General features: G+C 33.0%; 3 protein-coding genes across 5 annotated transcripts; 2 read left to right on the forward strand and 1 right to left on the reverse strand.

Annotated features, from left to right (window-relative positions):
• Positions 1 to 554: 554 nt before the first annotated feature.
• On the reverse strand, positions 555 to 3,990 carry LOC103488788 (uncharacterized). 2 transcript variants are annotated; one of them, XM_051091327.1, is made up of 6 exons: positions 3,739 to 3,990; positions 3,458 to 3,582; positions 2,970 to 3,049; positions 2,779 to 2,832; positions 1,410 to 1,532; positions 555 to 907 (listed from the first exon to the last, which is right to left on the reverse strand). In XM_051091327.1, exons 3-6 carry the CDS (start codon positions 3,039 to 3,041, stop codon positions 776 to 778), a joined length of 381 nt encoding a protein of 126 aa, XP_050947284.1. In that variant the 5' UTR covers positions 3,042 to 3,049; positions 3,458 to 3,582; positions 3,739 to 3,990; the 3' UTR covers positions 555 to 775. The 2 variants fall into 2 exon arrangements, with proteins under 2 accessions (XP_050947284.1, XP_008445906.1); XM_008447684.3 differs by lacking the exon at positions 3,458 to 3,582.
• A 2,092-nt stretch (positions 3,991 to 6,082) lies between these two features.
• On the forward strand, positions 6,083 to 13,207 carry LOC103488787 (phytochrome-associated serine/threonine-protein phosphatase). 2 transcript variants are annotated; one of them, XR_007824445.1, is made up of 11 exons: positions 6,116 to 6,384; positions 6,958 to 7,104; positions 7,192 to 7,259; positions 9,233 to 9,290; positions 10,159 to 10,269; positions 10,441 to 10,491; positions 11,223 to 11,366; positions 11,507 to 11,602; positions 11,688 to 11,759; positions 12,634 to 12,905; positions 12,996 to 13,207. XR_007824445.1 is itself a non-coding variant. In XM_008447683.3 (10 exons), the coding sequence occupies exons 1-10, from the start codon at positions 6,304 to 6,306 to the stop codon at positions 12,715 to 12,717; spliced, it is 912 nt and encodes a 303-aa protein (XP_008445905.1). In that variant the 5' UTR covers positions 6,083 to 6,303; the 3' UTR covers positions 12,718 to 13,207. The 2 variants fall into 2 exon arrangements, 1 of the variants encoding a protein (XP_008445905.1); XM_008447683.3 differs by having other exon boundaries at positions 6,083 to 6,384; positions 12,634 to 13,207.
• A 5,915-nt stretch (positions 13,208 to 19,122) lies between these two features.
• Positions 19,123 to 25,456, forward strand: LOC103488786 (uncharacterized). Its single transcript, XM_008447682.3, has 11 exons — positions 19,123 to 19,526; positions 19,707 to 19,993; positions 20,087 to 20,281; positions 20,712 to 21,058; positions 21,365 to 21,656; positions 22,170 to 22,328; positions 22,686 to 23,051; positions 23,483 to 23,548; positions 23,731 to 23,779; positions 24,183 to 24,306; positions 25,043 to 25,456. Exons 1-11 carry the CDS (start codon positions 19,220 to 19,222, stop codon positions 25,122 to 25,124), a joined length of 2,274 nt encoding a protein of 757 aa, XP_008445904.1. The 5' UTR covers positions 19,123 to 19,219; the 3' UTR covers positions 25,125 to 25,456.
• The last annotated feature ends 803 nt before the right edge of the window (positions 25,457 to 26,259 follow it).

The raw sequence follows: 26,259 nt of genomic DNA on the forward strand, positions 1-26,259 counted from the left end.
AATTATTCTAAATCTAACATAACGCCTAACTATTTAAACCCATAAAATCAATCATTTTAACAACTTATCATTCCATATTTCATTTTAAGAGTTTGTCCTTCTATATCTCTTTCTTCTGAAAAGAATTAAGTCTATTAACAAAATAATCGTAATAAATTAAGTCTCTTAATTCATTAATAATTAATACAAACTTTCATCCCAAAAGTAAAAAATTGTCTTAAAACAAAATTTCAACCTCATAGATTTATTTTATTTTTTCTAGAGAAAGCGAGTGAAAGAATTCCCGACCATACCCCCTTGCACTTATCGTGTCAATCTTTTATAAAATCTATTGTTTGGCCAAGTTAATCGATACGTTTAAATCGAATTTTTTTACAATATATAGAATAGAGAAACAAAACCAAATTTTGTTTTAAATCGAACCTTCAAAATTTAGACCAATTATTCAAATTGTCCATATAGAATTAACTACATACAAAATTTGTAAGAGAATTTAACTTTTCAACAGAAGTTATTTTAACATTTTTTGTTCCGCATAAAATTCAAAGTCAGAGGAAAAAACCCCAGGAAAAAAAATATATATATAATATTTTACAACAATTAAACTGTAATCATGAAACATGCCGTTGAGGCTCAAAAAGGTATAAAAATAGCTCACAGTGAACAAAATTAAATTTTACAACATTGTTTGGTGTAATCATATTTACAGACTCTAAATGGTGAATGCTAACGCTTTAGAGAAACAATCTGAATTTAGATATGTGGAGTTAATGTATCAAACATTTTCTGGCCAAAATTCCCTAAAAAATGCTCGTTCAAATTCCTTCTCTTGAAATAGCCTCTCTTCCTCTTGCATCTTCCTCATCCTTTTCGATAGCCCCTTCCCTTTCTTTGGAGGAGGACGTTCCTGGAGATCAACGACATTCTTATTACTAACTCCAGTTATTTTTTCGAGTTAACCTGAGCCTAACTAAAGTAGTGAAGCACATGTCATCAACATCGACTTCAAAAGTTAAAAGTTTGAATCTAAAAAAATAAATAAAAATAAAACATAATTGTCGTGGAGTTAACTTCTAAATGTGCAACAACTCTATCCACTTGAGTTCAAACCCGATTTATTCCAAATAGAGATGTGCATTTTCCAACTTAAACATAACCCAACTATACACACAACCGAAAAAAGTTATATATGAAAGTTTTGAAGACAATCATGTCAAAATATAGAATTGTTGAGATGGCTAAGTGAACTTACTCTTCTTCTTCCTGGTGTTTCCTACATAATCTTTTTTCGTAATCATGCTCATTTTGAAATTTATTCTAATTCAAAAGAAAAATTCTAAGCTCCCGTAGTTTCCAGAATGATAATAGCGATTAAGGACTGCATAGAACTTAATGTACAAAAGTTTTACCTGGTTATTTTTTCTATCTGAGGCTGCATTATCTTTAGTTTCTTTAATCTTCTTCTTCACTTTATCTGCTCCCAAGCCTCGTTTATTATTCTTCACAGACGCCTGTACGGGCTCCAACCTACCCTGCTTGCATGAGAGTTCAATTATAGTAAGTTTCCACGCATAAACATCGAAGGATAACAGCAAAACAAGAGAGCACTGCATTGCAATGACCTAGTTACATGCATCATAAGGGGAAAAAAGAACCGCCATGCACTTTCCCTTTTAACAATAAAACAAAAGATCCGTAGATAGGATGATAAAAAATGAGGGACAACAAATAATAAATCTAAGAAGTGGCAAGACTTCTCTCAACTTGGCTTTAGAGAGACGAAAACAGAAAACAGTAGAGGATGAGACAAAGACACGATTCTCCTTTATCACATCCACTTGATGCAACTCTCCATGAATGTTTGTACATTCTTTCAAGTAAAGATTCCCATGAGATTACCCTAATTGCATTTAGCTCTTCCCTAAGGAAGGGTTGCCAAAAATACCTCCCTCTACAGCAAAGAAAAGATGCTAAATGAATTCTTTGAAAGTTTTGAAGTGGAAAGGAAACAAAGCCAGCGATAACCTACAGTTTGTTCCCAGCTCTAGCAAAGGACGAGCCAACTAGGAGTTAGTAGGAATCTAAACACTACATTCAAGCTAGTGGAAAATGCTCTCCCCTACAAACTCTCCGAAAAAGTTTATATTTCATGGAAATCCCATATAGGGATCAAATTTTTCTGCCATGAGAGTTATCCAGTAGCTCTTCGAATTTAATTATTTTATGACCATGTACGTATGCATGTATAGTATAGATAGATGCAGATATAACAAAATATTAACATATAGATTTATGCACATTTTTTTCTTAAAAGAAACTGCCAGCTTTGAGAATTTCACAAACAGGTTGGTCTTCCCCATGGAAAAATTTCCATGGTCTACCGTTAAATCAGGGATTTCCCACCTTGACCATCCCGAGCAGGTAATTTTTCCATTCCAAGAAGATGGATGCAGTAAGGGGCCCCGATTGGAATGTACAACTACCCAACAAAAGACTGCCCCATCTTTAACAGGCCTCTTGAGACTTAACAATAGCTTTAATCCACTATCTTCTTCCTTCCCTTCTATCTCTGTATAGAATCCTCAATCCTCATTACTAACTCTGATGATGATCACGGTTCCACTATAAATCTTTGTTTGTACGAAGCTATGTAGTTACAAGATATCAAACGTCCGAAATTTCCAGTTTCATTAACCAACTATTCATTTTTAAATTATTGAGGAATGACTAATCTTATTTAGAGTAAATGATAAAGCATGAAAAGTATAAGTAGGTAACCTGCTCAGAAACTCCAAGGCCCGTTCCTTCCCTCCAACCATGCTTTTTCAAAAGCTTTAAGAAGACAACCAAAAAAGAAGAAAAATCAGTATATAGAATAAAACTCAAAGATTTGAAGGTATAACGTAAATAGTTAGAATAAACATAGAAAACAGGAGGATATAAATGACAGTGGATGAAAGAGAGAGAACCTGAAACCCTATGTTCGAAGAATCAATGGCTGCAGCAGAAACAGAACCCCCTGGGCCCGACTCCAAATCCATTATTCCTCCTGAGGCACAGTGATCAAAGACATCAGCTTCCCAGAGTATAACAATGACACATAAATGTATACAACGTTACTGGGAATGAGTTAGTTTTATTCGTTTTTTTTTGGGGGGGGGGGGGGAAAATAAATTTACAACTAAACTTCTCAAGTTATATCAACACCCTAAACTTTCAATTCCAACCAATTCCACTACAAGCACAAGTAAGTGCTGCAATTTTAACCTTCCACTCCAGACGCCCACATGTAATGCTATACTCTCAAATGAACAGGACCTATAAAATAAGAGAAATTGACAGCGCATGATCTTTCAACAATCGATTATGCGTCTGATTAGAATGTCTTCCTCGACATAGAGCACTGTTTCGATCAGATAAATACGAATATTCCTAATCACAAATTTGTTATATCTACCTGGTAATTGAATAGCTCCATACGATTCTATTCATACACAAAACTCTTGTTCCTTTTGCCACACTTAACACGTCTATACCCTTACAAATGCAGCACAAATTTATAAACTACAAGATAAGACAAAACTGCAAAAACAAACAAATCCTTCAATTGGAGTATGACATCTCGAAGACAAAATTAGGAATAGATTAACTAGTTTAAACAACTAACCACATACGAATTAACTCTTATTCCTCTTCAACAAATTCATTTAGATATAAAAACTGATAGAAGAAACGTACCTGAAAAATGACTTGTGGGTAATCTTGAGTCCCAATGGAGATAATTCCGATACAACTATTTGTTTACAAAGACTGAACCCAATTCGAAATTTGCAGAACTTTCGCACTTTCGCCTAGCCCTAGGGTGTGGAGTTTAACTTTTTTTTGTCGATTCTGAAGAACGGATGCCACCGTGCAAATGGGGAATTTTGAATCTTTTTTAGATTTCCGTTGAGGTGGTAAGTTTTCTCTATTCCGACTTTGAGATGACAAACCGAGTATGCCTCGATTATTGAATTTTAGGCCGGTCGAGTCGATAAATCTTTTGGGTCGGGTTGACCCGATCCAACTCGAAGTTATATATTGTTATATATCTTTGTGTTTACCACGTGACATTTTTTTTTTAATTATTATGGAAGCTTAATTATCTTTGTGTTTACTACTTACACTTTTGATTTTAGTGCTCTTTATTATTCCCTCTATCCTTTGATGAAACAGAGTTGATCGGGGGAGGGAGTTCAACTAACTAGGATTTTAAGAGTTCCTCAAGGTCTCGACTGATGATTTTTCTTGTCGATGAATGGAGACGGTGTTATAATAATGAAAATGTTTGAGAAGTTCGTAAAAGTTTAAGATCGTTAATGAAATACATTGAGTGTTGGAATTGGTGCTTTGGTAGATTTAGCATAGGGCCAAATGACTCAATCCTTCCTATGTTCTTTATAGTAAATTTGATATGGATAACAAAATATTAAAACTGTCTATAAAATATACACAAAACTTAAGTATACTATAAAAAAATTTATGAATTTTGCTATATTTTGTAAATAGTCTCGTTATTTTGTTAATTTTGAAAATGCCCTATATATATAAAAAAATGAAATAATATCAATTATAGAAGTTAACCCAGGTTCGAGCCTTCTCTCATTGCATTTTTTTTATATTATTTTTACTAATCTATAAAACCTCCGTCAATAAATTGTTTGGATCCACCACTGAGTTGGTGCAACTAACATTATTTTGTAACTAGTCTTCTTTTAGAAAATCGTACAAAACGTGGGATCTCAACAATATAGCTCTTATATGATATGCATTAGGTGGGCTTGATGGATAATTTAACATTTCTATTTCTCAATGTATTTGAATGGTCTTTGGAGTTTTGAAATTGTGTTCGATATGTTTTTTGGAGGTATGTGTGTGTGTTGTACTTGTTAAATAAATATTTTCAACTTTATTTGGACCCTAATGATCCTCAATCTTAGTATACAATGTGACTATTAGTTTCTCACTTAACCATGTAAGTATATTGACATCTAGCTAGGTTTGATTTGATATATTTTTTGTGCGATTGGTATGTTATAGTCAAACTACTAAACAAATCATAACTACTAAATTAAACACATTTGAAATTAAATACATCCATGTCGATAAAATTGATCAGACTAGCTGCTTGATCAACCATTGCACATTGCATCCACTTTACAAAAGATAAAGTTTACAGTGTATATATCATATTTTTGTTTCTAGCATTGCATTTCAAACATACGACTTGGATTATCTATAAAAGTCTTATAAAAGATTTTTCACGAAATTAAATAGGGTAAGCTGACTGAAATAAAAAAATACAATTTGAAAAATAATCATATTTATAGGTAAATTGGAAACAAAACTTTGTTTATTTATTTTTACTAGTCTTCCATTTGGACTTATGAGTTTAACGACCAACTACATGGATAGCTCAACAGTGAAAAGCTGCCCAAGATGAAATTTGACATAAGTTTTTAGAAAGCCGTGTTTGGGCATTGTTGCTTACGTCAATCCCTTGTGAAACAATCGAGAACATTCTAATTTATTATTCACCAACTTCGCTTTTTACCCCCCATTTATAACTCGTTTTTCAATCTTCTCGTTCCTAACAATTCAACTTCTCGTTTATAGACCAAGAATCCGAACAAGACCAACAAAAATAAGTGAAATGAAGAAAGGAGCCATAACAAGGTGTGAAATAGAATAGAAAAAGGAAGACAAAAACAAAGGAAGGAGAGGAAGAGATGAGATTCAATCCTCTCCTCTCGTCTCCTTGTTTGTGAGTGAATCGATAATTTCAAAGCAAAATGGAATCAACATAATGTGGAATTTAAGTTGTATGTTGCTCAATTATATTTGGTTAGGTCTAAAGAGGTCGAGCTTACATTAACATTATTTAAGAAACATCTTGAAATAAAACGTCATATAAAATGCAGGAAAATATATTTGTTTTATAATATTCATTTTGGTCGATCCATTAATTTTAAAAAAAAAAAAAAAAAAGAAAGAAAAAGAAAAAAAAAGTATTTATTTAATTATTTATTAATAAAACAAATTCATATATAATTTTCTTTCGAAATAAACAAAAGGAGGGGCGGAGGGTGGGATAGATCTATTGGGTCAGCGTCGGCTCGTTCCACTGAATTTTCAATTTCAATCGCCTAATCACACCCTCCATATAATTAATCGGAGTTCTTCTCTCTCTCTTTCTCTCTCTCTCTCTAGGGTTCCATTCTCCATTGTCGCTCTTCTGCTGCTGGCAATCCGAAGAACAGATACATGGATTTGGACCAATGGATCGCTAAGGTCAAGGAAGGCCAGCACCTTCTTGAAGACGAGCTTCAACTTCTTTGCGAATATGTATGGTTTTTTAATATATATATATTTTGTTTAATCCCCACCACCATTTCAATCACTTGTTTACACGATTAATCTTCAAAACCTTCCGTATCTGAGGATATTTAGGGTTTATACATTTTGGGAACCTCGTTTCTGTAAACCCCTTTTACGTATCTTCATTCATGTTCTACTACCAGGGTTTAGTTTCTTAAGTTTTTTCGCGAAAACCTCTCGGTTAGTTCACTGGTTTATGTTTATTGAACACCAACCAGTGCTTTCGATTAGGTTTTAGAGAAATGGATTTTGAGGTTGTTGGTTGTGTTTTTGGAGATCAATTGGGGGGTGTACATGTGGAATTCTGATTGGGAATTTGCGACATGTTGTGTTTGTGCTTGTGGGTATTGACGAAGTCTCTGTTTATTAATCGAGGTTCTTAACGAGCACTTATACTATAAACGGCATTATCGGTTGAAACTCTATTATTGCTATTTTTTTTCATAGGATCCTTATTAGTAGTATCCGTAGGCGATGTTAGTAAATTTGGATAACATAATGAATTGGGCTGTTAATGGGTTCGTGCTATCTGCATAACAGGTAAAAGAGATCCTTATTGAGGAATCTAATGTGCAACCTGTCAACAGTCCTGTAACGGTTTGTGGTGACATTCATGGTCAGTTTCATGACCTGATGAAACTTTTTCAGACTGGAGGTCATGTGCCAGAGACAAATTATATCTTCATGGTAGGCTTTGTACTTTTTGCACAATTGGGAATTTTCATGGCAGTCTCTGATTCTATGGGGTGATTAACTCTAATAATTTATTGTCAGGGTGATTTTGTTGATCGAGGTTATAACAGTCTCGAAGTTTTTACTATTCTTTTGCTTCTTAAAGCCAGGTAACGTCTTATGCATGTTTCTGGGTTTGAAAATGCTCTCCGTGGTTGCAAGGCTATATAATTAATAGTTTCCCCTTTACATTTTATTTGGGGTTGAGGGATGGGGTTATTTGCCTAATTTTATGCTAATTATTAGCCAGATATGGATGTACGTTTTATTTTTGGCTTTCGCTAGGTTGACAATCAATCTCAAAGCAAAATCTGGCCAATGAAACTAATAACTTTGAAATAAGTTTAAAAGAAGGTCTATCATGAATACTTCACACATCCACACAAATGTTAGATGCCAATCTTTTGGAATATTGGTGATTTAATGGAACATATCTATCAGACAGTAATGTCTTGGCGTTTTGGTTCCAATGAGGAAAAAAACAATAATTAATTAATCTTAGTATCAATTCAAAAGGAAATTGTATGTGGTTAGCAGTCTTCGTTTACTGCTTTGATCTATAGACTTATAGTATTGTGCTCCAGTTTATATCGAGAATTAAAATGCAGCCATTATGAGATACTTGTCTATTTATTTATTTCTTTGCAATTTTTAGGAGAAGAGGGTACTTGCCTATCTTGTCATTTGGTCTCATGTTTCACAATAAGGATTGCACTTATTTGTCACCTATTACTACAAAAGAGGTGGAGGAAGGGAAAGGGCCTCACTTGGTTAGCTGTGGGGAAACCTGGGAAAGAGGGGCCTAGAGCTTGGAAATCTTCGGTTATGCAACAAAGCTTGGTTGGCTAAATGGCTTTGGCCTTTTGCCCTGATTCTTTGTGGCAGAGGATTATTGTGGGCTAACATGGTCCCTTTCCTCTTGAGTGGCTCGCTAAAGGGGTTAAATGACACACCAAAATTTGTGGAAAGATATTTCTATTCAACTCCCCTTTCCTTTTCCCATCTTGTGACTGTGCAGGGGGAGGTGGTTAGGGAACATATTTTTGTGAAGATCATTAGGTGGGGGATAGTTCTTTGTCTTTTGCATCTCTTGGTTATTTCTGTTGTCCTCCTTGAAAAATTTTAGCCTGCTGAACTTTTTGGTTTGGTTGGGAAATTTTGTTTTTTTTTCCCTCTGGTTTCCGTGGGCCATTGACCAATAGGGAAATTACAGAGGTGGCCTCTCTTCTTTCCTTGATTGAGGGTTTTGACTTTAGGCTTGGGTGAAGGTATGTTCGTATTTGGAGTCCGACCTTTTTGGAGGGCTTCTCTTGTAAGTCGTTCTTTGGGATTTTATTGGACCCCTCTGTTGTTGTTAAATTGCCCTTTGAAGTTTTATGGAGGATTTAGATTCCAAAGGAAGTCAAGTTTCTTTCGTGGCAATTTTTTCTTGATCGTGTGAACATGGTGGATAGCCTTTTGAGATTCTTCGCTAATGGGTTCTTTTTGTCGTATCCTTCGTCAGAAGATGGAGGAAAACCTGGATCACCTTCTTTGGGAGTGTCAGTTTGCAAGATTTGTGTGGAATGGTTTCTTTCAGGAGTTTGATTTTACGCTTGCTTGTCAGTGGGATGCTCAATTGATAATTGGGTTGTTCCTTCTCCATCTGCCTTCCAACGAGAGACCGTTTCCTTTGGTTAGTGAAGGTGTGTACCCTGTTGTGGGATATTTTGGGGGAGAGGAACAATTTAGTATTTCGTAGCGTGGAAATGTGAACCCTACTGGGGATTGGTCCTTGGTGAGATTTCATGTTTCTCTTTGGGCTTTGGTTTCAAATACTTTTTGCAATTATTCCCTAGGCAATGTCTTGCTTAGTTCGTAACCCTTTCTTTAGTGGCATTTTTTATGTGTGTCCTTGTATTCTTTCATTTTTTCGATATAAGTAGTTGTTATTGTAAAAGAAAAAAAAAGGCCTATTAGTACAAAATAAGTCCTTAAAATTGATTTTGTTGTGCTTTTAGTTTTCTATTATGTTATTTGCTATGGCATTCTTTGGAAGAAACGACAGTTTCCTTTCCCTGAGTAAATTTATTTCTCGTCTTAGATACCCAGCTAACATCACACTCTTGCGAGGAAATCATGAGAGCAGACAGCTTACACAGGTTTGAATTTTCTGTTTAGTTTATTGACTTTCAGTTCTTATCTCTCTTATAAAGTAATGTATTCAAATCTTCTATATATATGGGTGTAAAGAAAGGAGATAAATCTCTGCTTTTAAGACCCATAATATCATTGCAAATAGTTTTAAAAATGGTAGAATTTAAGCCGTCAACAATCAATGTTCCCATTTCCGTTCAATGTTCTTTTCCCTTCTGAAACCAGAGTCGAGAAAATGCCTTAACAAAAGGCCACTAGCATTCTACAAGCCCTTATAATTCGTAAATACTATCTCCATCCTTGCATTTACTTGTATTTTCCATCAACTCACTGGCATCTCAATTCTGTCCGTATTTGCATTTTTATTTTTTTGTGCGGTTGAAGAGAAATTGTGAATCAAAACTATCCTGGGTTTGGAATTTTTGCATGGCCGTGTCTGGATTAGTGGAAACTTTGAACATGGTGACAGACCTTGGATTCCAACCCAGTGACGGAATAGGCTTAAAATCCATCGAGGTCGTGAAATTGGGATAAGTATATATTATTGCTGACAGACTGTAGTCATGGATGTGAATTTTGTGAATAGAAGGTTTGGGTATTGTTCAGTTTGGGAACAAGGATTGAATTCATCTATCTCGCCACAGTGTTGAGTCCTAGTCCCAAAATGCTCTTTACATGCATTTTACACGTCCATGGTTACAGTCTTTTTTGTTCTTTCTTTTCTCTTAACATTAACTTATTCAGTGCATGTTTTTGCTCCATATTATATTGGAAATTTCATCTTCATACTTCATTGAAAGCATGAATGTAGATCATGATAGGAAGATTTGAACTTTATTGTAATATCCTTTGGTGCTGCCATTTTCTTGTTAGGTTTATGGCTTTTATGATGAGTGCCAGAGAAAGTATGGAAATGCAAATGCATGGCGGTACTGTACAGATGTTTTTGACTACTTGACACTCTCAGCAATTATAGATGGAACTGTAACCTCTCTCTCTTGTTACTCTTCAAAGCCCCCACCCCTGGCTGTGGTTTTATGTGCATGGATATATGCAGTTGATTTCATTATTGCATGAGTGTTCCTTGAATGTTTCAGTGTTGGGTGCCCTTACATGCTTATACGTTTTTGCTTTGTTTCCGTACCATCATCTCAGGTTCTCTGTGTCCACGGAGGGCTCTCTCCTGATGTGCGAACCATCGATCAGGTTTCATTATATTCTTTCAAATGACAATTTGTCTTTCGCTTGTCCTTTACCTTTATCCGAACACCCATTTTATATGTAAATTTATTTTCATGAAGAGGGATAAAATATATAAGTAGAGGTTACCTATGCCTTAAAAAGATAATTTGGTACGAACTGTTGAATCTTTTATATGAGCTGGAGAAGAATTTCAGAAATTAATTGGTAGTGAGGATTAATTTAAAGTATTGAAGCAATTTGATACGAAAGACAGCATATATTAGTCTTAGAACTTTGACTGTAACTTTTCTGAAAGGAGTAAACCTGTTTAAGTGGTCAACGCACCCTTACCGTAGGATGGCTCCAAAAATCATTTTAAGATGACTTATTGTTTGTTTATTTCCACACTCATTCAGTAGATTGTCCAATCTATTATTTCCAACCGAGACTTTCTGCATTATATATTTATATGGCAATATTAATACACGGTTCTCTCACTGGTATTTAGATCTGTGCTGATCTCTTGAAAGAAATGAAAGAAAAAATTTATATAACTGCAGCTTGGCATTGCCTTCTGAATACTTTCACGCACCTTACAAATCCACATTTGAAGTACTATAATGCCTGATGTGATAATTGATGTGATTTTCTCTATGAAATGCTGAATAATGTTTCTTAATCCTATTTGCCAATGGATCTGTTTGGAACTTTACTGGCTTGAGGCCTTTTTTCCACCATTTTTCTTCCGCTGACAGATAAGGGTGATTGATAGAAATTGTGAAATTCCGCATGAGGGGCCTTTTTGTGATCTTATGTGGAGTGATCCAGAAGATATTGAAACGTGGGCAGTTAGTCCACGAGGAGCTGGTTGGCTTTTTGGTTCCAGGGTTACTTCTGAGGTAATTTTATCTGTTTTAAAGTTGAACCATACATGCAAAAAAAAAAAAAAAAAAAGGAGAGAGAGAGTGAGAGAGAAAGGAAAAAAAGAATTAAACCATACAATTTCCTGCGGAGCTTATGAGGATTTTGATTATTGCAGTTCAATCACATCAATAACCTTGATTTGGTTTGCCGAGCACATCAACTTGTACAAGAAGGTCTCAAGTATATGTTTCAGGATAAAGGCCTTGTGACTGTAAGATTTAGAGCGAAAGTTATTATCTCTGTATAATGATAGACTTTATCTGTTTGATTGGGTCATTTGGTTCTTGAATTTGCAGGTATGGTCTGCTCCGAATTATTGTTATCGTTGTGGGAATGTAGCTTCTATATTGAGCTTTAATGAAAATATGGTGAGTGCTCACTTTCGTGATATGATTTTATATTTTAAAAGAAGAGGAGTATTGGCCCTTCGGTGTTTTAATCTGCTGAAGCACTGTTCCGTTATGGTTTTGATGACATTTACCTTTTTCAATATTTCTTCCATTATAACAATAAAAAGACATCAAATATTTCCAATCTCTCTGTTGGGTACTTAAGCACCTTGGAGAACTACACCCCAAAAGCCAGCTGTTGGGATGGGAGAGCCAAGCCACTTAAGTACCAAATTCGCCATCCCATTCTATCCAATGTGGGACAAAGGTATCCCATAATACCCTGGTTCCTAACCATAACCCATCCCCGGAAAGCCAACGTCTTGGTGGCTACTCCGACAATACTTCACTTGGCCACACCCGGTCAGAACCCTTCGCTGGGTCCACTTCAAAGCGTCGATAATCGATTTTGATACCACTGTTAGGTACTTGATCACCTTGGAAAACCACACCCAAAAAATCAGCTGTTGGGTTGGAAGAGCAACCCGCTCAAGTACCACTTTATAATACCCTGGTTCTTAACACTTCCCCACATTTCATGGTTCAGGGGTTTCGACCCATTGAATAACTTCTCCATCTTTAGAGTTTGAACTCCTGAGCAACCACTCTTCCTCTAATGAAGTATTTTAATTACCTTTAAGAATAATAATTTTAGCGGTATTGACCCAACTTCCTTTGTCCCTAGAGGTCGGTGGTTCGGCCCCCCACCTAACAGTTGTACTATAAGTTTTAGAACTTCGTCCCTAGAGGTCGGTGGTTCAGCCCCCGACCTAACAGTTGTACTATAAGTTTTAGAATATGCTTTCACTTGCATGTTTCTTATTCAACAATACGTTTTTTTAACTTCAAACAGGAAAGAGAGGTGAAGTTCTTCACCGAGACAGAGGAGAATAATCAGATGAGAGGCCCAAGAACAGGAGTTCCATACTTCTTATGATAAAGGGGGGTTGATAGTTGGCCATATTTGTGAAAGTATCAAGCTATCATGATCGGGCAATATGATCTCTTTAACAAGGATACCTTGAATTTGTTGTTTGCAGGTAGATCATTGTTCAGCTTGGGTGGATATTTCCTCCTAGGCTGATAAAGATAGATATTTTGGGCTGTGGATTACGTTGGCAGTAGGTAATTTATTTATTCAGCAGTTTGATTTCAGAGTATGTTTCTTGTTGGGACCGCTTTATATTCATTTGTGTATTACTATTGAAAAAAAAGGAAGGAAAATCTCAACCACAGCCACGCATGTGCATTATACTACCTGTTGAGCATGTTTTGAGAAGTCAGATTCGACATTAATCAATGTAGAAAGTATGTAGGGATGAGATTAATCTTGTTTGTGTTACTTCTGAAACACCATAGTTTGTATCTTTCTGGACCTCTATGGCTTCCTTTCTCAATTTTCATGACATTAAATTTTGATTTGTCTAGTTTGCTTGAAACAACTTTTCAAGTGTTTAGAAATAGTTAAAAAGCGTTTACATTTGAACTTTTCTTTCTCAACTTCCGAGAGTGGGGAAATTCTACATGTCCTTTTGATTACTGTGCATAGTTAAAATATCAAATTCTTTATTGGATGATCTAGACTGAGAATTGTGCAGCCAAGGGTAGAAGCCAAAAAAGAAAAAGGAAAAACAAAGGTATGTTTGAAAACAAAGTCTTAGTTAAAAGGGTATACCTGCAGTCTTTTCTTGTAAGCTGAAGGTATTATTGAAAGATCACCGATCATTTTCAAGTATTAGAAAGCTTCTGCTGCTAAACGATTGGTATTGAGGACATGTTTGTGAGTAATTTTAGAATGGTTAGAATTGTTTTCAAATTACTCTTAAACATGTTTTTAATCATTTAAAATCAATTTTATGATAGGAAAATCGTGCTTAGAAATATATACTAAAACATTAAATTGATTTTACGTGATTAGATGTTTGGTTTGGAGTGATTTTGAATATGACATGTGATTTTAAGATCATTTTTAAACATAATTTTATAATAATTGATCGATAATAGTATTGATTTTGTCCGTCGGATATGAAAATGAATTGAATTGAACTTAATGCATTCCAGTTGAGATGATAGGTAATAGGTAATAGGTAAAGAAGCTATTTCTGCTAATTTGGATGCTTGTATAAAAAATGAAAATTCTTATGTCCCATCTTGAATACTTTGTGATGATCCGTGACAACTTTCTTACTAGTAATGGTTAAAAGGCAAAAATTCACTATTGTTTGATGTTTTCCTCTCATTTTTGGATCTTAGTCAAATTCTGAATGCCGTGTGAAAATTCTAATGACTCATCCAGCAAGTATTATTCTATCTCGTTTGTTTAGTAACCTTCAAATTACTCCTAAGAGGCTTTTGGTTAGCGATAAAAGTTGTTATTAATTATATGAAAATTCTTGGGGACTTGATATGAATAGCGGTGTTAAAATGTGAGGATTTTGATGAGTATTGGATAAGAAAATTATTCATGTGATCAAAATATTGCTGTTAGATGGTATTTGTTTCATTTTTTCTAAAATTTATTATATTTTAATAAAAGAAATACTCAGTTTAATTTATACTTCACAAATTTTAAAGTTTTATTTTAACAATTGAAGTTTGTTCCAAGACAACTTTACATGTTTTCTTTTTTCTTTTTTCTTTTTGTTTTTTTTAATTAAGTTTGAAACAGAACAGTTTTGTATTTGTTTATTTGGACAGATCTGAACGAGTACACTGAAAAAACAAAGTGCACGAGCACATTCCATTAATTATTTATATTGTCCTTCAATTTGACTCTACTCTTAATTTATTTATTTGCTAACCTTAACCCAAAAATTTACTCTTTGTAACTCATAAACCTGGACAAACTCAATAATTTAAAGAAAAAAAACAATTCATTTCAAGATCAAAATGATTTTTTTAAAAAATTTATTATATGTATAGTTGAGGCCAGCTTTATCATGTTTTTTATAATATATATGTATATTAGAAAATAGGAATAATTAATCATATAGCAATATTAAAAAAAAAAATTGTAAATATAACAATTTTATATTGATAGACCATAAAAATTTATTATTAATCAATTTTACTATATTTATAATCTTTTTAACAGGTATTTATATAAATATACTTAATTATTATTTCTAAAACCTCGGCTATATAATTACCCTAAAAATTTTACATCATAGATGCATAAATGGCAAGTGGGTCTATGACCCTTTTGTTGCTTGTGATAAAAGACAATAATTATGTGTATAGTTGGTGATAGGAGGATAGGGTTTTGGGATATTTTTGAGTAACCAATAAATAATGAATTGAGAAGGATGGCTCGGAGAACAATTAACATTATCCCAATGTCCCATCACAGAATCAATTATTGTAGGAAACTACGTGGCACGATGTCCAACGTTCATCCATGTGCTCCACTCTTTACCCTTTTTCTTAATTAAATTAAAAAAAATGGTATATTCAAAAATAGAATAAAACGATAAAATATTTACATAACAGGTTTATCGTGTAAAATATTAAAAATGTTCCGTCAATGACACACGCGTAAGATATTTGGTACACGATCGTTTAGATTTTGTTACAATTTATTTTTTAATTTTATCCTTTGATTTTGTTACACAATCGTTTAGATTTGGACACAAATTTAAACGATTTTTTTTCTTCAAAATATGGTACACGATCGTTTATAGTTGGTTCAAGAGTTAGTTCACATTTGGCTACTCCAATTTAAATGTTTTTTTTCAATATTTGTTATATACGATTTTTTAGATTTTGCTATTTTTTTGTAAACGGTTGTTTAGATTTGATTATTCAAAGTTAAACGACGTAAAAAAAGAAAGAGAAAAAAGAAAAAAAACTATGGAAAGGAATCACAGTGAAAAAAAAAAGAAGAAGAAAGACGATAGAAAGATTAACCGATATAAAAAAGAATCAGAAAAGAAGAAAGACGATAAAAATATTAAACGACATAAAAAATAGTCAAAAAAGAAGAAAGACGGTTGAAAGAAATCGCAAAATCAGAAAAGAAGAAATACCAGGAAAGAAATCGCGGTGAAAAAAAGAGGAAAAGAATAAATACGATGGAAAGTTTTAACGACGTAAACAAACAATTGAAAAATAAAAAAGCGAATGAAAATAAATTACATAAAAAAAAAGAGGAAAAGAATAAAGTCGCAGGAGGAGACGATTTCATGCGAGGAATAGAAGAAAGATGTAATGACAAATTTGAAATATTTAAAAAATGGCTAACTTTATGAGCTTTGGTACACAGGCCGTAAATAATTTGGTGTTTTGTTACATCTATATAAATTTCCCTCGTAAAAAAGTATTTCAAAGCTTTTGTAGTTTGCTTTGGAATTATGTTTCATATATGAATGGAATCATTCAATAATATGGAATAAAGATATCTCTATCTTCTTTTGTAAAGGCTTGTAAAACATAGAAAATAGCATTAAATCGGTTTAATAAGAATGTAACGACTAATAACTATATTCATAATCTTAGTTTTGGAGTAAAAACAACACAATTATTATTCAAACAAATTTTATGAATTTCATGACTTTTAGAAAATATCTACGAACATTGATGTTTTATGAATATTTTAGTAAAATCAAAATATCTATATTGATATGCACATTGATATGCTAATCCGATAAAATTACTCTTAAACTTTGAACTTTTAATTTTTTGAGTAGAAAGACAGAAGATTGTTGAATGAAAAGTCGATTGGATTAGAAAGATTGCTTGATAGTTGAATGAGAAGGATGTCTGTTAAAGTTATTTTTTCTTACTAAATTAAACATCAAATCAACATTTCATCGTTTTACGTTAGTATTTTGTCTAACATTAGATAGTACGTCTACTTCAAAAATAAATTTGAAACGTTGTGAATGGTGAGGTGAGAAATAATAAACAATACATAATATGTTCTATTGTGGGTGGATTTTAAAACCAAAGTAAAGGGAGTTAAAGAAGAGTAAATAAAATCAAAGGAATGAGCTCATAAACAAAATAGTTATCCTCATCCGAACATAGCCTAGGCCTTAAAGGATGAAACCCTAATGCATCTAGCAAGAATGTTAGGTCGGTCGACCTTGGTCCAGAGAAAAGTTGCACACAGTTAGTAGATTGACCAAAATATATTGATATAAGTTAACTCAAATTTTGTTTTTTCCAATACAAGCAGATGTTAAAAGATTTGAACACGAGACCTCTTGTCTTCAGGTACAAACCGATGCTGATTGAGCTAAGCTTATGTTCGCCTTATTTACCATTACGATACTATAATTTTTTCGATATTCGTGAAGAAAAAAAGAAAGTTTGTGAGCCTCACATCTTTCTATAGTGTGGATAACTTTGCAATTGGACTCTGATTGCTGCATTCTTGGAGCAGTTTCCAAGAATTAATCATGCAAACTATATAGTATAATTCTTATTTATATAAATTTATATTATCCATCCCTATTCATAAATAAATCATATAGTAAACTTTTTTCTAAAAAAAAAAAGAATTTTTTTTAATATTCTTATGTAGGACTATGAAAAATGTTATTTTCACCTTTTAGAGTTGAAAAATGTGAAATTCTAAGAATTATATATGTAAGTGATAAAGTTTTCTTTCTCATCCCTCACTAAATCAAAAATAATTATTCTATTAAGTCCTAACAAATTTTTTGAAGTTAGAAATATGTGATGGAGAATCTAAACACAAAGTTACTTATTATTTATTAAGTTTGCTATTAATAATTTTTAATTTTTCCTTTATATATTATTAAAAGTTAAATTTACAAAAATACTTGAAGCATTCGAAAAAAACAAAAACATTTATGATTATAAGGCCAATGTCATTATCTTTTCTAAATTGCAAAAATAACAAATTTAAAAGCGGACAACCCTCTAATAAGAAGGTATTTGATAGCATATATCTAATTACTTGTCATATTTATTATATTTGCAATATGTAAAATATATGCTATGAACTATTTTTTCTAAATTTTTTTGTCATCTGATGAAATTTTCCAATATAACTTCTACTTGCAAGGTTATTTGTTTAAATTTAAGTTATCTTCTAAGAAGATATGTACTTTTTTTTTTTGAAAAAATTAATTGTATATATTACATATAAATTAAGATAATTTTATGTTTATCGTACCTGCAAACTATCAATTTTTAATTTTAAATCGCTAATTGACCTAAAAACTTAAGAAATAACAACACAAACTTGAATACGAAATATTTCGAATAACACTACTCTGGTAGTATCTTAAATCATCAAATCAATCGAAAAGTTTAATATAATCTAACCGATAGAACAAATAGACTCAATTTTTAATTTTAATAGTTGGGTAATTATAATGAGTAGCAATTTTTAGAATAATTATTAAGTATATAGCAATATTTTAAAAAAATTGTAAATATAGCAGAGTCTATCAACAATTGAATTCTATCACTTATTTCACGATGATAGAATTCTATTGTTGATAGACTCTTATGGTTTATCAGCGATAGACCATTTGCTATATAATCTATCAATGATTTTGACAGATTTTGCTATATTTATAATTTTTTTTAAAATGTTGCTATATATTTAATTATTTTGAATACAACGTTACATTTGCAACTGTTCCTTAAAAGTTTAATAATCTAAATGTATATTTTTATTATAGTAAATTTTTTTTTGTCATGGAATAAAATTTTCCAAAATAACTTCCACTTGCAAGGTTATTTGTTTAAATTCAAGTTATCTTCTAAGAAGATATATACCTTTTTTTTTTTTTTTTTGAAAAAATTAATTGTATATATTACATATAGATTAAGATAATTTTATGTTTATACCTACAAACTATCAATTTTGTTTTTCATAAATCACTAATTGATTTAAAAACTTAAAAAACAAGAACAACGCTTGGATAATACTACTTTGGTAGTATCTTAACTCACCAACTCAACCAAAAAGTTTAATATAATCTAACTGGTCAATTTTTAGAATAATTATTAAATACGTAACAATATTTTTAAAAAATTACAAATATAGCAAAGTCTATCGGTGACAGAATTCTATTGTTGATAGACTCTTATAGTTTATCAATGATAGACCATTTGTTATATGGTCTATCAACAATAAATTCTTATCATCGATAGATTTTGACAGATTTTGCTATATTTGTAATTTCTTTAAAATGTTGCTATATACTTATACATTTGTAACTATCCCTTAAAAGTTTAAGAATCTAAACGTAATAAGAGTAAACATCGTTTTCTAAGCTAATAAATATAGTATTGATTTTGATATGATTATGAGTTAATATTGACATATATTGTTTAAATTTTTTTAGAAAATATTTTCTTCAATTATTGTTTCAAATTATATAAATGGAGAAATATCGAACCAATGGAAAAGAGAAAAATTGCGATATTTAGAACAGTTAGAGAAAAAACCGTTGACTGAAATGACGCTATTGCAACAAAACAGCATATTTGGTATACTTAGGAGAAGCTTCATTCTCTTTATTCCCGTACTCTACCTTTCGCCGGCACTACCGTCGGTAGCTTCATTCCGTCACTTCCGATCACCGGTTGCTACAATGAGCCAATCTCACTCTCCTCCGGTCGCCAACAAGGTGGAGCATAAAATGGAGTTGTTCGGAGACGTAAGGATCGACAACTATTACTGGTTACGTGACGATTCTCGCAAAAACCCCGATGTTCTTTCGTATCTGCAGCAGGAGAATGCCTATACAGATTCCGTCATGTCCGGTGAACTCTAGTTTACATTTTCATCTCGGTTTTTGAATTTTTTTTTGGTTACTACATGAGAAATGTATGAATCAGTGATATGGTAGCATTGATTTGATTTGAATGAGAGTACCGTCGTTTGATTTATCGATTGCGGATGATTTGTGTGTAATGTGGATTTTTTTTTATTAAACGATCTAGGAACAAAGAAAGTGGAACAGCAGATTTATAGTGAGATAAGAGGACGAATCAAGGAGGATGATGTAACTGTGCCTGAACGGAGAGGTTCTTACTATTACTATGAGAGGACTTTGGAAGGGAAGGAATATGTTCAATATTGTAGGCGTTTTGTTCCTCGTGGTGAAGAAGAAGCTATCTCTGTGCACGATACCATGCCCACTGGACCTAATGCTCCTCCAGAGCATGTTATATTGGATGAAAATGTCAAGGCCGAGAATCAATCTTACTACTCCATTGGTTGCTTTGAGGTATCGTAAAGACGGAACTGCTTCAGAATTTGATCATGTTTTCTCTTGGACACAATTTTGATTCAAGGATCTTTATTGTCGTTTCTTCTCCAGGTAAGTCCAAACAACAAGCTAGTGGCGTATGCAGAAGACACTAAAGGAGATGAAATCTATACGGTTTATATAATCGATGCCGAGACTGGAGCTCCTGTGGGAAAGCCTCTTGTAGGTGTGACCTCGTATCTCAAATGGGCTGGTGATGATGCTTTAGTTTACATCACAATGGATGAGATTCTTCGACCTGATAAGGTGATTTACTGATTTTCTACCCTACATTCTGTACTTCTCATGGCTTTGACTGTTGTCTCATGAGAAAAACAATTACAATCATGGGGCCTATAACACGTCTCTTAACTGGGATTGAAATACAAAGAAGACCCAATAAGTAAAATCAATTTTAATTATTGTTGATTGTTCTGTGCATTCAGAATCGCCTTCTAATGATATAGTAGGTTATTTAACTAAAACGAAAATACCTTACATACCATTACAATAGCTTGCACTTCCTCTAGTTTCTCATTTGTCTTACTGATATATAGATTATAGTATCCTTATAATTTGAGTGTCTGCAATCTGATGTACCCAGTAATATTATTGTCAAACTTCAAATTGATAATTTCTTTTCAATGTGTTCAGAATTTTAGATGTTTATCTAGTAAATTTTCTCCCCTTTCAATAGGCATGGTTACATAAACTGGGAACAGAGCAGTCAAAGGACACCTGCCTTTATCATGAAAAGGATGACATGTTCTCTCTTGATCTTCAAGCTTCTGAGAGCAAGAAATATTTGTTTATTGCATCTGAAAGTAAATTTACTAGGTTCAACTTTTATCTTGACGTTTCAAGGCCCGAAGATGGGCTTGTTGTCTTGACACCTAGAGTGGATGGAATTGACACTTACCCCAGTCATCGTGGAAATCACTTTTTTATCCTGAGACGAAGTGAAGAGATTTTTAATTCAGAAGTAGTAGCTTGCCCACTTGATAATATATCAGCTACCACAGTTATTCTTCCGCACAGGGAAAGGTAGTGTTTCGTATTCTTTTATGATAATTGATGATTGACCTGATGGTATTATGTGAAGAAACAAAAATTGAAAGTGATGAGCTGATAGTTAATGACTTGAATCAACAAGCTTTAAAAGAAAATTTTGTCAGAATTTGGTGTTTATTTATTTAATTTGTTTGAAATATGTTAGGGCAGCTATTTTTATAAAATGAAAGACCCAACTGATCTATATCTGGGAGTGTAAAAAAGAAAAGAAAAGAAATGTTAAAAGCTTCTTAATTAGCTTGTTATTGGGGCTTATTAAGTTGTTTGAATATTGTCCAGTGTGAAAATCCAGGACATACAACTATTTCTTAACCACATCGTCATATTCGAACGTGAAGATGGTCTACCGAAAGTTGTTGTCTATAGCCTCCCAGATATTGGAGAACCACTTAAAACCCTTGAAGGAGGACGAGCTGTGGATTTTGCTGATGCGACTTATTCAGTGGATGCTGAAGAATCAGAATTCTCTTCCAGTATTTTACGGTTTTGTTACAGCTCAATGAAGACACCCCTCTCTACATATGATTATGATATGAAAACAGGAGTGTCCGTTCTAAAGAAAGTTGAAACAGTGAGTAGTTCCACAATCATGGTTATGTTGTTCTCTTATGACCGGGATTGCCTCTAGGTTTAAATGAATTATTGTCAATCTTTACATGTGGTATCTTCAAATTTCCTGGTCACGTTAGAAAAATATATATAAACTGAATTTCTATCCTCTGTTTTCTCAACCTAGTACTACCCATTTTTGAGGCTAGGAGTATATTTCATTTATGTATCTAGTCTTTCTAAAACCAGTGCTAATTTCAACTTTGAGTACATCCTTTTGCTTCCTTTGTTTCTTTTTCTTTCACTTCTTATGATTAATAATTTTTATTCCCTATATGCTAGTGATAGTTTAGAAAAATCTTCTGTCTCTTAGTTGATTTTATGCCTTTACATCGTCCGTTTTTTTTTTTGTTGTTGTTGAGAATTCCTGTTGTCTAGCGAATATAAAAAGTCTCCTCTTACTTTTCCTTCCCCCCAGGAGGATTTGAATTAATTCAATTCTGTAACGTAGTGAAATTTCCACAAATTTTCTCAGGTGTTGGGAGGTTTTGATTCTAATAAATATGTCACAGAGAGGAAATGGGCAACTGCTTTAGATGGCACTAAAGTTCCCCTATCAATTGTTTACCGAAAGGATCTAGTGAAACTTGATGGTTCAGACCCACTTCTACTTTACGGCTATGGTTCTTATGAGGTAACAAGTCCTGTGTCAATTAGACTCTATACGGATCTCAGGAACTCGAAGTTATTTTAAATTCGAAGAGTGTTTTTGTTTCCTGGGGAGTTATTTTCCTGTTTTAATTGATTTATCAAAATTTCCAATTCTGAATTATTTATTCTTTGAGGATCTATAGTTCGTTTTAATGTCCAGTGTTTTTGCTATAATTACAATGTCTGCCGGTTGCTAATTTACTGTTCTTAAACGTTTGAGGTCATGAACTTGTACCTGAATCTTTTTGTTTACTTTTTTCTTGTCACTTAACTGAGTTTTGAATTGTAACAATGATGGTACATGAACCTGATCTCGAAGTGAATTTCATTCTTTGAACAGATATGCGTAGACCCTAGTTTCAAGCCATCAAGGATATCTTTGTTAGACAGAGGTTTTATTTATGTAATAGCTCACATTCGCGGGGGCGGTGAAATGGGGAGGCAGTGGTATGAAAATGGAAAGTTACTGAAGAAAAAAAATACATTCACGGATTTTATTTCTTCTGCTGAATACTTGATCGAGAATAAATACTGTTCAAAGGAAAAACTATGCATTAATGGAAGAAGTGCTGGTGGTTTGCTTATTGGTGCTGTTATAAATATGAGGCCTGATTTGTTCAAAGCTGCAGTTGCTGGGGTACCTTTTGTAGATGTTCTAACGACCATGCTTGATCCCACAATTCCCCTTACAACTTCGGAGTGGGAGGTAAATCTTCCCTAGCTAGTGTACCTTTTGCAATCCTGTAGGTGACATGCAGTGAAGTTGTGCAATTGCTTGTTCAGTGCTTAAATAGACCAGTTAAGGACTCTTTAACTTTTAGCTAATGGCATTGGCTCAAAATCACTTTCGAGTCCCCAAATTAGAGTGCCATTTTGAACTAGAGTCCAATGTAGGATAGGCAGTTATCAGTTTAGCAATATATGTATTGAAAAAGACAAAAGGGTGGAAAATGTTCCTCTTTGTCGCACGGTTCCTAACACACGAGATTTTCTTTTGACTTTGTAAATATCTGTACTTATCCATTATCATATCTTTTTTCTCTTTTTTCTACTGTCATTTACTGAAAATATGTTGTATAACTAATTGCAGCGCCTATTCTTTTTGACTTGCCACTTACCTTCTTTTGAATTCTGCAGGAATGGGGTGACCCTAGGAAGGAGGAATTCTACTTTTACATGAAATCATATTCTCCGGTTGACAATGTACGCACCTCACTATTTTTAATGAACATATCCTGTTTCAGCCTTTTCCATCTAATCATCCCACTTGATCGCAACTTGATTTTGGATCATTTGAACGTGTTCGTGCTTATGTGTTTCATAATTCATGGAATATCTTCAAATTTTTGTTTTCACTAGGACTTGACTTTATCTGAATGTTTCAGGTTAAGGCTCAAAATTATCCTGACATACTTGTTACTGCCGGCTTAAACGGTAAGTGTGATGGCTTAAAACTTCAATTCAAGTAGAGCCCCAATCAATTTTGCTGTTTCTTTATCCTGTGCACACATTCGTCCTTCATATCCAGAATAGACAAGGTCACGAGGAGATTGATGAATATGTGGATGTTTGGAAGTGATTTTGGCCTGGTTGAAAATCATTCTAAAGCATGCTCTTACACTTAAAATTAGATCAATATTTTCTTCTAAAGCATGCTTTTACACTTAAAATTAGATTAATATCTCATAAAATTTTGAATGATAAAAAACATCTTTTACAATGATTTTAAAAATGTTAAAAGCGGTTTTAACCCTTTCAAAATCACACTCAAGTATGCCCAATCAAACATTATTTAAAGTGCTAAATCCTTCTTTTCGTCCATTGGTCCATGTGGCAGATCCACGTGTCTTATATTCAGAACCGGCTAAGTTTGTGGCAAAATTAAGGGCTACGAAGACTGATAATAATCTTCTGCTTTTCAAATGTGAACTTGGTGCTGGACATTTTTCAAAATCAGGAAGGTAATTATTGGATTGTTGATTTCTTTTGTGGGCTTCGTGATCTGTGTTTTCTTTCGTGTTTGTATCTCATCTCTTTTTGTTGCATGTGCCTTTTCTTCTTCTTCAACATGATTATAAAGTTATTTCTTATTTAATTGATGATATTCACTGCCGCCTTTTCTATTTGTAACTCTACGTTATACATGGAGAAGAAACATTATTTTGAACTCTGATATATGATTTCTCACTTCCTATTTTAGAAACTGTAATGAAGAGAATTGCAATACTTAAATCATCGTATATTTGTTCCTATACCTCTAACTTTTTTTTGGTAGAAATTTATTATTTTTCATACTAGTGTAGGACTTTTTTATGAAGTATGAAAAAAAGAAAGAAAAAGCTCTACTAAAACAGACCTTTAGTTAGGTCTTATTCTCTTGGATTTAAGTCATTTTCTTAATTAATGTCGGACTCCTTTTTGTAGAATGGTTTTTTTGTAATACTTTGTATGTTCATTCATTTCTTTGAGTTTCTATTTCTTTTTGCAAAAGTCGCCACCCATGATAACAAACTTAGGAAAAGATAAAGGAAAACAACCTTGAGAATACACAAAGAACATCTTTACATTTATCTTTTATTATTAAAAAAAAAAGAGCTCATCCTTCGTTGTTAGGGGTCGATGTTTTGGTGCATTTAAAAGATTCTTACATTTTCTTGTTTTTGATTTATTATTATTATTATTTTGCTGCCATTTCAGATTTGAGAAGCTTCAAGAGGATGCATTCACATACGCTTTTATACTGAAGTCTCTTAACATGATTCCAGCACTCGGAAATTGAGCAGAAAAAGCTGCTCCCTTGATGGTACACTTCTTTCATTCTTCTATTGACCTTTTTAGTGAAAATCTTTCTTTACTAGAAAAAGGGTCATATTTGTACTGTTCTTCATTACCTTACCATTAGATAACCTATGCTATTTTTATAAGATAACTAGTTAGCATTCATGTGCTTTTGCACCACCATTTTTAGAAATTCAAACAAGTTTATTATTCTCTCAATAACACAAGGATGAAGGACCTTTTCCCTTCTTCCTAACCACCCTAGCTGTATTTTCATGGTTTCTTACAACTCCAAAGTTCTAACCATTTGTATTATAATTTTATACTTTCCCACTCCTGCGTACCTATTTGAGAATGTAACCAAAGTGTGATATTGGTTAGGAAATGGAAAGTCCATGCTATATGAGTAAGGATGTACAATTATATATCGGTATTGGTATTAGGTCTTGGGTAAAACCAAAAACTATGGGAAACATTTTCTATACTATGGTAGTAAGAAAAATTTCCTATACTACTACACTAGCATACTACCTCTAGTTATTTTGTATCACATTAACATACTTTTAAAAATAAAATGAAATCTACTGTGTTACACAAATATTTATGAAGACAAATTTATAGTATAAACAATTCTCGTAGTACTGAAAAAATTGCCGACTATGAGAAGACCATGTTTGTTTTATGGGAAGTCGCATTTGGGTTTTGACCCGGATAAAAGTTATATACGTTTGTTTCATGGACTTCGAAATATGAACATGAATGTACTCTAGAAGCGTTCGCACGTGAGCAAGAAAGTTTAAAAGTAGGCTTGAGATTCAACGGTTTTGACTCAAATAAAATATATTACATCTTATATTCTTATATGTGTGTGTTATGCAATTACCTTAAAAATATTTTACATTTTTCCACCATTGCTAAAAGATAATTGTACATTTGAATTGATGATTGAATGAAAAATATAGGGTGAGATATATGTGTTGAATACAAGTTTAGAGCCCAATTGGTAAAGATAAAAAAAAAAAGAAGAAAAGTTACGTAGAGAATCTTAATATATATTGTTTATAATTATTTTTATAAGTATGATACTGCTTTTACTTGTCTTCACTTAATAAAATATATCTATTCAAATAGGATTT

Source organism: Cucumis melo, chromosome 10 (assembly GCF_025177605.1).
Source record: "Cucumis melo cultivar AY chromosome 10, USDA_Cmelo_AY_1.0, whole genome shotgun sequence".
NCBI lineage: Eukaryota > Viridiplantae > Streptophyta > Magnoliopsida > Cucurbitales > Cucurbitaceae > Cucumis > Cucumis melo.